Source organism: Oxyura jamaicensis, chromosome 7 (assembly GCF_011077185.1).
Source record: "Oxyura jamaicensis isolate SHBP4307 breed ruddy duck chromosome 7, BPBGC_Ojam_1.0, whole genome shotgun sequence".
Lineage (NCBI taxonomy): Eukaryota > Metazoa > Chordata > Aves > Anseriformes > Anatidae > Oxyura > Oxyura jamaicensis.
Window position 1 is genome coordinate 21494165 of NC_048899.1, and position 17734 is coordinate 21511898.

At 38.9% G+C, this 17734-nt stretch overlaps 1 protein-coding gene across 5 annotated transcripts in view; it reads left to right on the plus strand.

Annotated features, from left to right (window-relative positions):
• The first annotated feature begins 68 nt into the window (after window positions 1-68).
• Window positions 69-17734, plus strand: part of FIGN (fidgetin, microtubule severing factor) — a 104077-nt gene continuing 86411 nt past the window's right edge. For 2 of the 5 annotated variants that reach the window (XM_035331576.1, XM_035331575.1), the window contains exons 1-2: window positions 69-394; window positions 1199-1368. Coding sequence is in view for 1 of the 5 variants with exons in the window: in XM_035331575.1 (XP_035187466.1) it covers window positions 1344-1368 (25 nt within the window). In the remaining 4 variants the exon portion in view is untranslated. Of the gene's footprint in view, window positions 395-1198; window positions 1369-4232; window positions 4383-17734 lie in introns of those variants that run through there. The other 3 variants (XM_035331577.1, XM_035331578.1, XM_035331579.1) reach the window with 2 other exon arrangements.

Here is a 17734-nt window from a genome sequence, read left to right on the forward strand (position 1 = left end):
CGCTGCGGGGAGCGGGAGCGAGGCCGCGCCGCGGCCGTCCCGCAGCCCCCCGCGGGAAGCGGCGGCCCCGGCGCGCAGGACCGCGGAGCGCCCCCGCCCCCCGCGCCGCTCCCCCTTTGAAAACTGATCTTTGGCTCTTCGCGTGAAAGTGATTTGAATTTGGCTCGGCGGCGCTCTGCGCAGGCGTCCAGCTGCTGGCATGCTGGCTCCTTGCAAAGCAGCTGTTTTGGGTTTGAAATTCCAACATGGCAGAGGCTGCAGTCAGTCTTCCCTTCAAAAACTTGGAATGATTTCAAATCATAGGCACCTTCACTTAACCCGAGCCCCCATTCATCAGCAAACACATCGGATCGATGCTACTCTAACCTATCGGGTGCTCGTACCAAATCTCCAGGTAAGAGGATCTCTCTCTCCCTCTCCCTCCCTCTCTCTCTCTCTCTCTTTTTTTTTTTTTCTTTTTTTTTTTTTTTCGGTGTTCCTACCAGCGGTTTAAATTTTATTTAATCTCAAAGCTCGCCGAGACAGCCGTGTATTTTTTAAGCGCCCGCTCGTGCCCGAAGTATTTTGTCTAATTCGCGGTCGTTTTTTGATGTTAAATACTCCGCTCTGCTTTCCTAATCGTAGTCTGGAAAGTCCAGCTATACAGTCGCAGTGCATGGTTTTTCCTCCTTGATCATTGCCAACAATAGTAGGCAGATTAAGAGTTGGCGATCGCAAGCTCCTTCCCCACCTCCTCCTCCTAATTGGATTTATTTTCAAGTTGCATTAAAAATAATAAACTGCCGGTACCGCGGGGCTGGACTTTGAAACAACTAACTTCGGAGCAAATAAGTGCAAATAAGAAGCTCGCAAAACAAAAGTTGGGTTTAAATTGCTGTGTCTCGGCTGGGGGGGCACGGATATGTCAGAGGAGCTGTTGCAGTAAAATGTAAGCACATCATCTTGGAGGGGGTACAGCGTGGTGGGCGTATTGTTGGCTTGGAAGGGAGAGAAAGATGTATAATTTAATGGTATATACAATCCACTGATCCTATTACTATCCTCCCTGGAGCTCTTGTTAGTTTCAATGGGAGTGAGTGAAATTGACATGGACTTGCATTCCTGGTCATGTGCTTTTTTTCCCCCTTTCTTTCTTCTCTTGTGATCTGAGATCCCCTTTTTGTTGATGTTGCTTTCCCACTTAATTATATGCATGTAGGTTAAATGAATACCTGACGAAAGGGCCCACGTTTCAAGGCAGTGACATTTGATAGCTGAGAGGAAAAGTGGCTTTAATGAAAAGCAACCTTTGGAATTCCTGCTTGTGAAAAATCCAATTCAGCTTTTTGTGCTGCCAGCAAGAAATGATCAGTAGCACCAGTGTTTATGGTATGTCCGTTTTGGGATCTACTTCCTTTGCATCTAAATAGCAAAGACAAATTTAAATGGCATGATAACGCACCGAGGACTCTGCATGCAAATATTTTGTAATAAATACCTAATGTTTAATAGTATATTTTCACTCGTGTATATATAAGCATTTTTTTTCTCTTGCTATCATTTGTTTATCATTTCTGCTTTGATTATAGCATTAGTTTTGTCTATTGCATTGATCTCAGTTGTAAAACCTAAAGTTGCATGTTACTAGCAGTGCACTGTATACACCACTGAACTCCAGTGGTATGTAAATTAGTAAAACTCGGTGACTGGAGAAGGGGAAATCGCGTAGCTATGTATATATGCACCTATATGTCTACGTAGTCATGCATACATGCCTGAAATGCATCTTTTCCTTTTGCAAACTGTGTTTTTTTTTTTTTTTTTGATTATTTACTTGAACTCTGGCTGCTTTTCCCTCGTTTACTTTCAGCGTAATCATCTGCTAGAGGTTTTAACTGATGTGGGGTGGGGGGAATGTTTTGCATGTAAACAAACAAAACCAGTGTTGTGGCTGACTGTTTAATACTGTTTAATAAGTGGTATTTCATGCTCAGTTTACAAGTGTCTGGTTCCCACTGCTCTGTTCTCAACGTGTAGCAGAATGAAATAATCAGGTGCTGAAACTGGCTTCATTTTAACGGTCACTCTTCAGCCCCCCACGCCGCCCCCTCCTCCAAAAAAGTCAGATAAAATGGAGCGTGGGGAATTTCAATAGGTCTCCTAGTGGTGCAGGAGATGCACCTCAAGGTATGCAATTAAGGCTAAAGAACTAACAACAGAAGCGACTATTAGTCTGTTTTGTGCAACCAAAAAGGGGGTACGTTCACTTTTAATAGCGTGTGGTAGCAACAAATAAGGATGGAGAGAGACCCTAGGAGTGTGTGTGTGTGCGTGTGTGTGGTTTGGGATAAGGGGAGGTCTGGCGTGTGTGGCTGATGATCTCTCGTAATAACATATCTGAATGCAAGAAAGAGATTGAGAGAGCAGTTGCACAATGTACACTCCTATTTTGGTGTTGTAGGTGACTATATTGCTAAACATATCCCGGGTGCGATACGATGGGAATGATCTGATTGCATTTTGCATTTAGAACTTGTTGACTTTGAAGCGATCAATAAGGCGACTGTTTATTTTAGATGCACATAATTTGCCCTGAGAAATGTTTTAAGGAGGAGAGCGAGCGAGCGAGAGTAGAACATTTTTTTTTCTTCCTAGAGCTGTTGGAGCGAATGTGATTGCCAGATGGGAGATTTCCCTCTGTGATGTTAAAGCTGTAATATATATTCAGAGCAGATTGGACTGCTGCTTGTGATGAGGAGGATATTACATTTATAAATTTTAAATCGGGAATCGGACAGTATGCTGAGAGCTGAAATTGGATGGTGTGGACGGTTTGGACTGTTAAATGCGATTCCCACATAATAATAATAATTACAGTAGCGGTAATATATATACGTGTAATAAACGCGGTAGTATCAGGCAGAGGTATATATACTATGGCACTTAAGTATATATTGCCAGATATGGTTTCTCCTCTCTTCTCTCTGCATTCCCTAAAATGTTAGGGGTTGGAGGTGGTGGGGAGGGGGGTTCAAAGCCCACTCTTTAGAGAAATCAAACATAACGGGGCTCTTTTCTGAGGAAAAGTTTCGCTGCAATTCTTGCTGGGGATGCACCTCTGCCTGAGTTTTTGTTTTGCCCATGTATGTGGCCTGACAGTGCCACAATCCTGAAGGGCTGGAAAGTGGGAACTAGTCACACTCCAGCAGCTCTGCTGTTGCAAATTAAAAGTGTGTTGTGGTCAGGAAATGAAAGCTACAATGTCTCTTTTGAACAAGTCGTTTATCAAGAGAAACATCTATCAAGCAATGACTTGTCACATTGATCCTCTAAAAGTTAGGTCTGAAGTGGAAGCTGCTTTGATGTTTTTGATCCCAAATTTATAAAATTGAAAAAGCTGGAAAGAGTAGGACCGATTTGCACTTAAAAATGACTCTGCTCAGGGCGTGACAAAATCATCAAGTATCTGTGATACAGAGCTGGTAAACCAAGGAGGTATTGGATCTTCCGCCTCATTTTTATTTTCACATTGAAACTTTACCTTTGCCATGCATGCATCTGTGTTCATAGTTTTAAAGATCCTTTCTGTATGCTTGTGCATTATTTCATCAGGGATATTTTCTTGCTCAGGAATACATCTGTTGCTTTCTTTCTGATTGAGCCTTTTTCCGTAGTTGTTTTTTGTGATGGTATATATAGCATTCAGTTTGAGGAGGCAGACTCAGTTATCTCTTTTTTCCTCTCATTTCAGTCTTGTTTCTCCTCCTGTATTTTTAATCTCGGTTTCACCTCTCCTCCTCATGAAGCAAAGTTTTGTTTACTGCCAAAGTAATGTTTATTGCAAATGAGGGTACGTTTGGAGACATCTGTTTGCACAGCTTAAAACATGTTAGGAGTCCTGCTAAGTGTGTCTTCCCCTCCTCATCCTCTTTTTGTTTCAGTTTTTGACATGTGAATCATACTTCCATTCTCAAGAGAAGCAGCGTATTTCAAATTGAATATAAAGCGAGGTTTCAAGACAGAAAAGACCAAAACAAAGTCTAACCTGATCTTTTCCCTCGTCTGTGCTTGTTTTAAGTCATTTTAATTGTTTAGCAACTTTTCTAAAAAGTTTTTCATTTTGCATGAAGTTTGTGTTGGGATTATCAGGGAATCCCTCCAACTGACTGAAAGAGAGGGGTTTGGTGTGTGTGTGTTTTCCTTTTTTCTTTTTTTTTTTTCCTTTTTCTTTCCTTTTTTTTTTTTTTTTTTTTCCTTTTCACTAAGGTATGAGGGAAGTCTTCCTTAAAGCAGGATGCTTTGACTTCTTTTCTTCAGTGTCACAAATGAGACTAATACTTATGGATACTTGATAGAGACCCATTTGCAAATAGGCAACAAACAGCAGCGTGGTGGGAGTTTTGGTGAGTGTAATACTTGCTAATTTATCATGTTTGAAATGAAGGAATCATAGTGGGGTAATAAAGGCTCATTGTTGTTTGATGTTTGTAACAGGATGTGACTCCTACATGAATCTGGCGGGTTTGGGGTTTTTGTTGTTATTTCCCCCTGCATAATAAGATAGTTTCTGTACACAGTCAAATTGTTTTTTATTTATTGGAACATCTGTGAAAACACGTGTATCTGCTTCTCTTATTTCAGCAACATTTTAGAAAATATGAAGATTGTATTGTTATTGATCTCTTCATCATACGATTCACAGGAACAAATGACAGTCTGATGTCATTAACTGTTCTTTTATCCTTAAAACTTTTTTTGTTTAAGTGGAGTTTTTTCCTCGCTATAAAAAGCCTACTACTCATTTTCTTATGACTGGTAAAATAGCTTTTCATGAACTTTTGTGCCCTACTTGCTTACACATTATAGTAAGGGACAGTAATAAAATGTGTATTTCAGAATAGTTTGTATGCTAGCCCTTCAAAATAGAAGTGTAAAAACGTTTGGATGCTGGTTTTGTTTCTTTGCTTTTTAACATTGCTCTTATCGGATATGTCATCTTTAGGCTTTAATGTTCATATTTTAATTAATAATAATGCTGTATATGATGGACAGAGATGTGATAATCTGTTTCAGATTGCAAAGCTTTAGTTTCAAATTTTAATTAATTAATTGACGCTATTTTATACTGCATGAACAAGGTTTAAAATCTGCTTTAGCATAGATGGTCTCCTCCTTTTTTAAAATATAAATCCTAGAGGTAAATGATTTTGTACGCTTCCCGTCAATATGTTTGTTCAATGAATGCATACTAGAAGCGCTGAATGTAACTGATCTTTCTGTAGTCTTAATCATCAATTAATAGGCTTATCTGCTTGTTAGGAGTGGGTTTAATGGTACAGAATCAGCATGAGATCTCTGTATATGAAACATTTGTATGTTGTTTATAACAGACTGAGTTTTGATCTAGCATTCCCAGATCTAATAATAGAAATATTTGGCTCTTTGCCCCGAATCAATATATCCCTTAAGAGAACAAACTTGGTATAATACTTTCATAAAGTGCCAGATGTATTGATACCGAGTTGATAAATTTAATTACTGGGGTTTTACATTGATTCATTGATCTTATGATTGGAGGAAATTGTTCTGCAGACATTTCTGAAATATTGAAAAATATAGTGTCAATAAAGCTTGATTAATTGATCAATCAGCACTTTTCCCCCCTCTTAAGTCATTGATAAGAAAAGGCATAAGTATAGAAAGAATTTGGGATAAAGTAATTAGGAATTCTCATTTGCTATTAGCAGAGCATATGAGAAGCAAAACACTGTGCCTGTGGAAAAAAAAAAAAAATCAACTTTAAAGTGGAATTGTGCATATTGGGCTCAATCCTTACCTGGTATAAAATGGTTTAGCTTTAAAGAGCTACAATGATTTACAGTTCACAGAATCTGTCCCACTGTGGCTTTTTGTGTGTGTATGTGCGTATGTTTTTTTTTGTTTATTTATTTTTTTTTTTAGCACTGTTCTTTGGTTTATTGGAAGCTGTTTAAAATCAGATATTATGGCTACCAAAATATATGGAATTTTAGATAAGCATCTGATCCAAAATGAACAGTAAAGCTATAAAAGTAATTTGAACAGCTGTAAATTCAGGATTGCGTATCCCTGATATTGTTACAGAGTATTAAACTCTTGCTGCTAGAGATGCTATCCTCTAAGTGAAAACTTATCTTCCTTATGGGAAAGACCACTTCAGGGAACTCTAGGCTGGGAAAGGGCCTGGAGTTTTTTTGTTGCTAAAATAGCAGTAAAAAAATTCCAATAAATAGAATTAGATATAAGGATATTTTCCAGGTGAAAAACCTTCCTGGAGCATTTGGCTCCATTTCTACAAGGCATGTGACCTTTTCACCCTATGTCAATGATATTTTTATAGAGTGTGTGAGAAATGCAAGCATGAAAAAATCCTTAGGATCATTCTATTTTTATTTTTAAAAAATATAAAAAAAAAAGAAAATAAAAGATCTCTGTATCTCAGAAAACAGTATATACATCTCCTTTACTGAAACTGCTTTCCTTTAAAGGACGATAGCTAATAGAGAAGAACAGAGAAAATCCACTTGCAATATGTTACCGTAGGTTCGACAAATACAATCTTATCCTTCAAGGAGCAGAGAGTCCTAGGCTGTAATGGAGGTCAAAGGAAATCTAAGGCTTTCAGTCCTTTAATAATTGTACCTGCCACCCCCCTGATCAGCATGTTAAAGAGGGTGCGTGTATATGTATTATGTTTCTCTGAAGATAATTTGTATTTGCAGCAACCTTGTAAATACGAGTGGACTTCACTACTATTGCTTCTAAATACCTGTTGATGTTGGTCTGGCTGTGTGACAAGCGAGGGTAAAATGGAAAGAGAAATACTTGGTCAGTCTTGGTTACGGGAGTCTTGAGAAACCGTGAGGGAGATGGCGCTTTGACAGGTCAGTGGGAGAAGGGGAAGGATCCGAGGAGGTGTAATCTGCAGAGAGAACCGCTGATTAGAGCACGCAGAGTCGTCTGCTGTGATGAAAACGTGGAGCTCATGCTTCTCGTTTGCTGAGTTACATTGCTATGAGGTATCGACACACGCAGTATGGTAATAACAATATTGTATGTCTGCTCCTACCGTGCTGGTAACGGTACCTGTCAAACATATCATAATACCGAACTACCTGTTTAATCATGTAAGCAACACTCCTTGCTACAATGGCTATTGTATTTGTACAATAGAAAGAACAGCCTCATGTTATTATATTTAAATAATGGAATAAAACTTTTTGTTCTTTAAACTGTTTTTCTTTATTTGAAAAAAAAAGTTTCATCTGTCTCAGTTATAATTAAAAATAATTCAACTACAGATGACTGTTACGTCACTTTCTGCTTTTTTATTTTTTATAATATGCTATTAAGTGTGTAGTCTAATGTGCCATGAAAGACTGAAATAGCAATTACTAGTCATATTATTTAGCTGTTATTGAGGAAATAGTTTTTATGTTCTTTTAAAGTATAGAACAGCGATTGCTAGTATATTTAGTTAAATTTCAGGTATCTTGAAAGTGATGTGGGGAAAAATGCTGACATTATTTTGACCCGATAGCAAACTTTGGTGATGCAAGTCCATTTTTTCTCCACATTTGGAAATCGTATATTGCTTGGACTTTTGTTATCCATTTTTAACGCTTTCCTATCCTACTTTTAATGTGACATGCACTCTCTGTTAAAGCAAATGGTTTGTTTTCTGTATTATTTACCATTATTTGTGTGGCTTTTTTTTTCTTTTTATGTGCACGTGTCATGCTGGTTATAGTTTGGTAATAGTAAATTGGTTTCAGTAATCTGTATTTTATTTGGAATAAGAGCATACTGTGGTCCAACTTCATGATCTAAGATAGCTGTCTCACGTCTAATTAAGCAGGGTCTGAATGAATGATTCTCTGGTATGGGTCATAATTAAACTTTTTGTTTCTCATCTTCAGTTTCATAAAATACTTAAGGGGCACATGAATGCATGCTTGTGTAACTCCTGCTAATCTGAATGGAAATTGAAAATGAATGTTGAGAAGAGATGTGAGAAGGGGCTGGAACTGGTGGATTACAGAGGTTTGTGGCAGGAATGTGTCTTCATGCTCTCATTCAAGTCCCCTGTCCCTCTCCTCCCGATTTATTTAGAGCAACTGCTATTTGATTTGCCTTTTAATATGTTGCAAATAACATCCCTATTTTCCTCTGAGAGGTTTTTCCTCCTTCTGTCTTCTCCATTCTAGCATGCAAGCAAGTCATTAATAAAAAGCATTTATATAGTGAGCTTGAATTATCACTTAATAAAACTACGAGAACTATGCTGCTGCAGAGATATTCCTATACAGCACAACAGATGTTACAGTCTGTGTGTTTCTGCTGGAGACATGGTGAGGGGAAGAGCCTACAATTACTTTATGTTACTGAGTGACAGCAGAGGGTGGATGGGAAGGATAAAGTTATATGCAGAAATGATGAATCCCTGACAATAGTATCAATATTGACATTTTAAATATTATGAACTGATAGCCCTGCTATGCAAGCTTCTGTGATAACTGTGCTTTTAGATGAAAAGTAGCTATTTATATACCTTACGGCTCAGCGTGGTCATGTTGAAAGTAGGATCATACTCATCATAGATTCTGAGAAAGCACAGGTTAACGTCCCCTGTCTTCTTTAGACCTATCTGATTACTTCAGCCTCCTGTGTTGACACAGAAAGAAACAGCTAGATTCTGTGCTGGAAGAATAAGGTTTGCAAGCACTGACTGATATAAGGTATCCCATTGTGATACCTAAACCAAATTTTAAAAAATCAAGCATCCTTTTCAAGTAAAACTTGAGAAACACAGAAAGGAACAGCAAAGATGTATCTGAACACACTTGAAGGTGCACCATTTACTTTCAAAAGAGATTTCTCCCATCACTCATGGATAGCTCCACCATGAAGAGCGATATCAAAAGATCTCAGAAAAGTAACTATTCTTTTATGTCTTTGGGAACTCAGATGCTTACAAGATTGTTTCTGAGAAGGAAAAGAATTGATCCTATTTTCAGCCCCTTGTTGTTGGCATTTGTAGACCACATCACTATATACAGTACTGTAGAAATACATTCTTGGTAAATGAATACAATTCTGTTTCCTCTTGCAGCTCTAAAATTATAGTTCAATGCTGTTGCATGCAAAGTCTGTTTGGACCATATAGTTTTTATGAATCTCTTCCTGAATCTCTATGAAATTGTTGTATTTAAAATACATCAGTTTAATGAAGAGCTTTAAACTTAATTGGCAAGTAATATAAATGATTAAATAGAGGAATTCAAAATGAAAATAGTGTGTTGTGTTTTTTTATGAAAAAAGATAGGGTTAAACTCACCTGTGACAATAGGTGAACTGGATATCACCATGCAGTCAGAAAACTGCTGGGTTTAAGCTAGCAAAACTCAATTATTTTTAATATGGAAGGAGTCTGTAAATTTGCTAGCTATTTAGCTGAAAGTACACTTAATTTGCAAAGTCTGTTTTAGTGGTTCCTATTGTTAGATGTGCAGCTTTATATTAACTACATACGTATGCTAGTGCTGTATTGAATGTACCATAAATATCAGGCAGGTACTCTATTTTAAAGATTTTAAAGTAATTTTTCATGTCTTTATAGAATTTCTAATAATTCTTTATTTCTTACTCTCTGCCTTTGATAAAAGCTGAAATAAATATATTTTGGATACTGTTCATGCTGCAATCAACCTTTTCTAATGATTGATTTTCATTTTGTTCCTTGACTTTCATTCATTTCATTTCATTTCACACTCCTGTCCCATGCAGGAATTCTTTATGCTACAACACTGGTGTGTTTTTCTGCTTTCAGTTTACAAACTTTAGTGTTAACATTATTTTTGCTGATGCCATGGTATTCCTTCTGAGAAATGTTATCTGTTTTCCAGTTTAATATTAGTGTTGGTAGAGAGCTGGAGCTGAAACTTGGTAAATGCCATGTAACGAGTGGCACGAAGCACTTCTCGTTATTTGGCCCCTAGCGTTTGTCAACATGACAGACATATCAAAGGCACACCTTAACACGCAGTGACTGTCTTTGTTGAGACATAGATAGTTAAGAAGTTGGAGAAGCCTTTTTTTTTTTTTTTTTTTTTTTATTAGATGTAGGTAAATCATATCTGATCTGTGCTTGTAGAGACTGAACACCCAGCACCTTAATTAATGACATTTTAGAAGTTTTCATTAGTTAAAAACGATCAAGGAGTTACAATGTGATATTTCTTCCATCACTGAGCAGATTATCCTTATGGTACAGAATAATGGACACACTGACACCAGTAGTAGTGACTGGAGTAGCGATTTTCACCACTGATTAGGAAGAGGTGTTTTGTTATTTCTGGAGTAGGCAAATAGCACACAACTATTTATTTTTCTCCAAGGTGTCAGCTGTTCAGAGACAGTGGAAGTCCTTGCCATCCATTACCAGCTAGTAGTTTTTAGCTGAAGTTACTGTTCCTTCCTGCTTGGGAGCTGCCAGAACAGCTGCAGCTTGAGCTTGAAGGCTCTGAGTGGCTGAGATAACATCACGAAGAGTGTTGCATCTCAGCAAGTGCAATTCAGGCTGCCACTTCTGGTGCTCTGCTATCAGAGGCACTGAGTCCCTGCAATCTGTATGGACTTTGAATATGCAGGCTCGCAACAAATCTTAGAAACCAGGTGAGGAGGGTTATAGGGAATTTTCCACAGAAAATGGCAGGCATTAGCAGTATTTGTACTTACTAAATGGTACAATCTCTCTCTCTTTGAGGTATCAAGGGTGTGTAATAGAGTAAAGAGAGCTTTTGATTTTTCCTGGTGGTTGTAAGAATGCATTTTGAATGTGTCAGGACAAAAATATGAGTAAAAGTGCAACGAGCAACTCATTTACGATTTTGGATGGAGGAAACCTTAAACGTAGTTTGTTAATGTGTAAACATTCCAGCGGGCAAAATGCAGAGTAGATGCTGCTGCTCTAATTGCAAAACCTCCCTTCCTTACCTTCTCCCTCCTCCTGATCCTCTTCTCCCTTCCCCCACCCCCCATGGCTTTTTTAAACAATTATGGGCATTGTGCTCCTTAATGGTGCATGGTTACTGTAAAGATAGATGTCCTCAAATAATGAGTTTCTAATAATAATCAGAGTGAGTTAGATTAAACTGGTTTTGTATAGAAGTCTTACAGTATGAAAAAGTACACCTAAAATCCTGAGATATATTTACAGGAGCTAAACCAATTTACAGAGAAGTAACCCAATTTTTGCACGTGTGTGGGGAGGGAAGAGTGGGGGGGGGGGGGGATGTTTATAAGTGCCTACGGTTTTGTCCACCTGCTTTAAAAACTTCAGAATAAGATTTATTTTTTTACTGCAAAGTTCTGTTTTACTTTCTAATAATAAAATGTGTTTTAAAATCACAACATACTAATTAACTGTTGTGTTTACACTGGAAAGGTTGCATCCCTTCAAATGGCTTCTAGCTGTGCTCTTCTTTCTCACAGTTGCTTCCCGTGCCCTGCCACATACAGTATTTTATTTTATTTTATTTTATTTTATTTTATTTTATTTTATTTTATTTTATTTTATTTTATTTTTTTCCTGTGAATTTTATTACATTAGATTTGTTGCTTTCTTCCTCGTTCAAAAGTTTTGAAGGGAAGTAAATGGGAGTGCTATGTACAGTAGCAGATAATCGTTACTTTAAGTAGTTGTCACTATGTTGGATACGAGAAATATTTTTCCTACCAGGTATCAGATCAGCAAGGCTGTACAATAAGCAGGGCAAAATAGTTTAACTTAGGGTTTAGAAATACATATGCCATTTAAATGGAAACAAACCCCCAAATCTCCCACATACCTTTTGGGGTTTGGCGAACAAAAGCTCACTTGTACACTCCAAATTCCCCAGGGCCTTAATTTGCAATACCATTATTTAAGCCTGGCCAGTACCAAGCCATTGCAGGGAAATAGGCGCTCTGCTCCCTGGTTTTTCAAAGCTGTCCTGTGCCCCCTCCCTGCCCACTCGGGCCCCGCTCCCAGCCTCTGCCATGTCCTGCCCCCGTGAGATGCTTTTGTGTTTGAAATACAGCAAATGTGGGAACGCATGGGCCCCCTGCCCATGCACCGAATTCCATCGCCTGGCTAAGATCAGGGCTATAATCACTTTAATATCTGTTGTGTCCTCTACCAGGTGACCTGCAGTCTTTCACTGTAAAGATAAGAGACTCTGATATAATAAGTTATTTCTTCTCAAAGTCCGATCTAGTAGAAAATACTAACCATAAGCTGTGGAGAAACTTGGGCCTGCTTAATATGCTCCTGGGGTGCTCTCTGGGTATCTGCTGGTGGGTACTGACACCCGGACCCAAACCGCCATAGCCCGATGCAGCGCCAAGTGCTGTAGCTGTATGTGTTCTCCTGCTGATAAAATGGCAGCCTGGTTTGTCATTAAGAAGCTTGTCTTTTGAAATAGCAATTGAGGTGCGGTTCTGAGCTTGAGTGTGTACCTGTTAGTGGGAAGAGCTAAGAAAGAGATGAGCTGCCTTCCCAAATGGGGGCGGAAGGATGGTGAGTAATACCTGCCTTGGCATGGCATCTGCCAGGAGCCCGCTGGGTTTTTTTCCTGCTCTAGTTTTGAAAGGTGTAAGGTAGTCTGATGAGCAGAGGGGAAAAAACAAAAGGGAAAAATACTTCCAAGCAAATCATTATAGCATATCTCAATGACTGTGCTCCACACTTAGATTTAATTAGAAGACAACTGCACTGGAAAACCGGTCATTTTAGTCATAGTTAACGACTGGTTCTCTCCTACCCCCAATCACAACCGATTATACGCTGCGTTGTATAATGTAATTTCCACAAGAAAATTAAGTACGAATAGGCACGATAGTATTGTGTAGTTGCAATAATGAGGTTTTCATTAATGATGTTAATTTATCACTTAACTATCCTTTTAGAGGTGAAAATAACTATTTTCCATGTGTTTTCTTTTTACTCTGTGTGCCAACCAGTTTCAAATTGGTGTATTTTGTGCATATTTTAAGCAAAAGACTGTGACTGGGTAGCTATTAATGTGTTCCTTATATGGCAAAAAGAAACCCTGTATATCCATGTTTCTTACAGGATAACCAGTTTCAGGAGGAATCTTTTTTATGTTGTAATATAATTTACCAGTGTACGATTTCAAAGCTGTCATGGGTAGTTCAACGCTAGGTTCCAGACAAGCAAGTTTGTTTCCTAGTTAGCTGTAATAAGACTTACTCGGTGTCAGTGGTAAGATAATAAGGATAAAAATCATGCATGGCTTAAGAAAAGAAACAACAAAACAAACAAACAAACAAAAAATGCATTTACGTCTGTGCACCAAATTTCACTTGGTGATTTGCTCATTGGGTTAACAAAGTGCCTTGTGGGGTTTATTTCAACTACCGTGTGATTGATTTGGTATATTAGAGCTTTTTACCAATGACCACAGTATTTTACCCTGTTTTTATCCTGGGATGCTTTTTTTTTTTTTTTTTTTTTTTAAAAAAAAAAAAAAAAAAAAGACCCCCCACTTCCACTTTATTACTACACAAGTGGGTGGTAAGAAAATTTATCATTATTATTTGTTGGGTGTGGCTGTGTTAGAGTCTGGATAACCTGAATCCAAACTGATGTTGGGTAGATTTATTTTTTATTTTAATTCCAAAGCCCAACTGTGGAATTGATATATCATCTTAAAATTTCAAATCTATATTTCATGCAGTGTGCCAAAGCACCCATGAGCTCATTAAGAAAAGACTTTTTCAATTGTATCTTGTGTTTATGCATGTATTTATACTTGACAGGAATCCTTTAGAGGTTTGGTTTGCTGTATTAATACTTACGGTGTCTTGGAGCACATAAAATATACTTTAAAAAGTGAAAGGAGAAAGCATTGCTTACAGATGTAGTTCCAGTAGCTTCCTCTGTATTTTGGTACCTGCGGGACGTCCCTTGGCCAGACACCCAGCCTCTAGAGGGCCAGCAACCTCCTTGGCCAGACCCCAGCCCACGCAGCCCGCTGCAGAAAGTCCTAATGCTGGCACCTACAGACAGCATCCTGTTTGTGCTGCACAATAAAATCTCTGGGTGTATTTCTCAGTATTCCCTCAGTTTTGCTGTACTAAGTGGTTAGCTAATCCTTTTTTTTTATTTATTTTTTAATCTTGAGGAGGGCTTTTTTGTATTTGTGTTGTGTGGTGGTGGTGGTGGTGGTGGTGGTTTTTCTCACCAGCAATGATCTTTATGAATGTGGAGACTCAAATCCTCTGTGGTATGATCATGTAGTCTATTGACAGTTACTCCTTCCCCTGGTAGAAATCTTCTTTTTGTACGCTCTGTTCTTTGCTGTAGTGAAGACTACAGAAGCCAGCCCACAATATTGTAGGCTTGCAAAATTAGGCAGTAAAATGTATAGTGTATTAAAATCTAGATAATACATTATTGAGGTGATACTAAGCCCAGTTTATCCTACTCCAGTTGCCTAGGAGTTCCATGACTCTTTTTGTCTTGCTAAATGCCATATGACATTTTTTTGTTCTCCTATGGACCACTGTTACAAGTGCTGATATTCATATGAAGTCAGACTTGTTCTCCAGTTCAACTGTTCAACCAGGATTACATCCACCATTGGAAATCAGAGGGCTTCCAATAATTCAAATAAATTTGATGGTCTGCTTCAATGTTTCATTAGATGCACTGAAGTAGAACAAAAGAGCAAGTATTCTTGGATTTGGTGCCGTAAAGTAAGACACCCCCTACATCCTGATCCACAGTTTAGCTTTGGTCTAAGAATGTGAATATTTGTGTTTAGGGAAAAAATTATATGTAATTTTTGTTGCATACAGTGTCATTAAACAAGTATATGAACTTTCCTAAAAGCGTACTGGTTTACCTTGGGCACTTTCTGCTAGAAGATTTGGAAGTATTACTTTGGCAGTTAAAATTGAAATGTAGTTGGAGCATGTACACTTCAGAAGGAGAAAAGTATCTCCTGCTGATGGCTGCATTAAGTCCTCCATGGAGTTGTACAGATAGGCCTGTTGCTCTGGGCAAACTTGCTTCTTGGCTTCTGGAATGAGTGCAGCATTTTAGCTACACATTTATTATGAGCCTTGAAGCTTAACTGCATTACTGAGTTTCTGCATTTCTGTACAACACATGGAAAAAATGAGAAAGAATCCAGCAAAAGTTATGGGAATTGGCTTTGTTTATTTTGTAGGTCACGTCTTGTAATTGGCGGATTGGTGCTTAATTCCCACTTAGCTTTCCAACTTTATATTTAAAAGTAACAAACAAACAAACAAATAAAAACAAGCTGCTTGCTTTATGAAGTGTGTGGTGTCTGCCTTACAGGTAACACTGGATCAAATTTGTTGCGGGAGCTGGCCACTTAGCAGCGAGCAGTTTGGTAGGTGTATTTAGTGTGTTCCTAGGTTGATACAACCCCATATGGAAAATTTTCTGTTGCCTTAAAATGTCAGAGTTTTTGTCAGTCTTATGTACTGACACAGTTTATGGACATGCGGGGCAGAAAAATTCCCAAGATGAAGCATGCTCTGCAGAAGCACTAGGTCATATTTTTTATGTCTTGATCATATGTGGCCAAAGCATAGTTGATTTCCTCGCAAAATAATGGTGGCATTGTTTTGTGATTCATCAAATCTATTTTTCCCCATGGGTTTGGACAGTTACTAGTGTGTCAATTCAGCCCTTGCATACACCCAGGTTGCAAACATGTTCCTTCGCTTGGCGCTGCCTTGTTGGGCAGGGCAGGAGGGGCCCCGGTGTACAGCAGGAAGCGCAGCACCTGAAGGGCTGCGTGGCCAAACCTTTACAAACCTCATCCCTGTAGGCTTAAGGGTGTGCTTAGAATAAGCTTTAGCTGTCATCGAAAAGGGGTGTAAATATAGTTAGGGTATCTGGTCAGTCTTAAATAACCAAGTTTTTTGATGCCAGAGTGGTTTACAGTCAGAGACTGTCCCTGCTGATCTGCCTGGGAGAGAGCAATCTTTTTTCCCCTAACTGCCAGTAGAAGACTGATCTCATGCAAGCATTTCCCTTATTGTTGTCCTCCAAAAAGCAGTATTGTAAGCCCTGTCAAATGAGTGGCTTTTACAGCTTGCTCTGGAAGCCAAGAAATTCAGGCTATGTTGAAGGGAGTGGGGGAAGCCAGTCCCAGAGCCAGAAGCGTCCCCTCCGGCTGCTGGCAGGGAGATGCTGCAGCGCCTCTGCCCATCTTGTCTGTGGCAGAGCCAAACAGGCTCTCAGGTGGATCGAAGAGCAGGGTCAAGAGAATATTCCATGAAGGTATTGATATCGTTTATGGGAATTTAAGTAGTTATATGGGGAGAATGATCCAAAGTTAATTTTGGTGGAAAGTGTTAAGCACTGAGCACCTCAAATGTAAGCTGGATGAGTGGTCTTCAGCTTTGCTGCTGGAAGGTCTGCCGGTGTCGTGCCTTTGGTCTGAAGGTAGAAAGGTGTGAATTTTGTCCTTGTGAAACATTGTAGCTCTGAAACATTGGAGAGGGGAGAAAAATAGCAAAGGATTTTTTTTATTTTTTATTTTTTTATTATTATTTTTTTTATTTCCAGAACAAATTAAAGCAAGAGCAAAGCCTTGAAGATCATTTTAGAATTCAGGCTCCAAATTTCTCTTTAAGCCATTCTTAATAGAAACAGTAAGTTATAAATCATCTAAGCAATTACCCGAACACTGAAGGAGTGGGGCCCAGCCTGGGCTTCAGCCCCAGATGTTTCTGGACTACAATAATGGCCCAGCCCAGATATTTACAGCTTAATTTCTGTTCATGTGCACTTGTCCATAAATGGTTCCTTTTCCATTTCCAGTTCAACAACCGAACCACTTATAGTAGAGAGTGATTTAAACTTGAATGATGGCAAAATGTGAATAGAGACAATTTACCTCTGGAAACTTTAAAGTCCACATTTCCAATATTTAAAATGTAAGTTAACTCTTGAACAGGGCATGAATTGATCAATAAGTGTCCCCTTTTAAATGTCGTATTCTTTTTAAGATGAAAAATAAAAAATCTGATTTAAAACGATTTTTTTTTTTGCTTAGCTTTGTTGCAGTTCAGAGCAGAGCCTTTTCTTACCTCCCTTTAACACTACGCCACCTAGCACTACTTGCGTGGTGAGCCAGTGTACGTAGCCTCCCTCCTCTCCTCATTCCTGTCCTCCCTGCTCCTCCCAACCAGCCCCATTACTTGAAACTAAACAAATTGAAAATAATGATTGGTAACCATCTGCTGTGCTGAAATTCCACGTACAGCAGTTAACTCCATTTTACAAAACAACTTCAATCTAGTGAATTACAGTGCAGTTCTTGGTGGCAGCAGACAGCAACAAGCGGTTTGAGTTCCTCTAGACAAAGCGGCGTGCGTGGGGAGCGTTATGCAGAGTCACTCAGTGGTGGTGGGCAGAGGGAGGGAGGCAGGCTTTCGCCTTCAGACAGTTCAGCGTAATGCATTTGAAACCGGACTGTAACCACAGCCTAATTGTTTCATCTGATTAAAAAAAAAGGCCAGTCCATAAAACTGCGCAGACAGGCAATCTTACAAGCGCGCACCCTTCAGTTTGGTTTTCTGTTTCTGCAGCTGTAGTGTAATGCAATGACCAGGCTGTTCGGCTTTCGGTCACTTTCATGTGACTTTTAGGCTGCCCAGTGAAAACGTC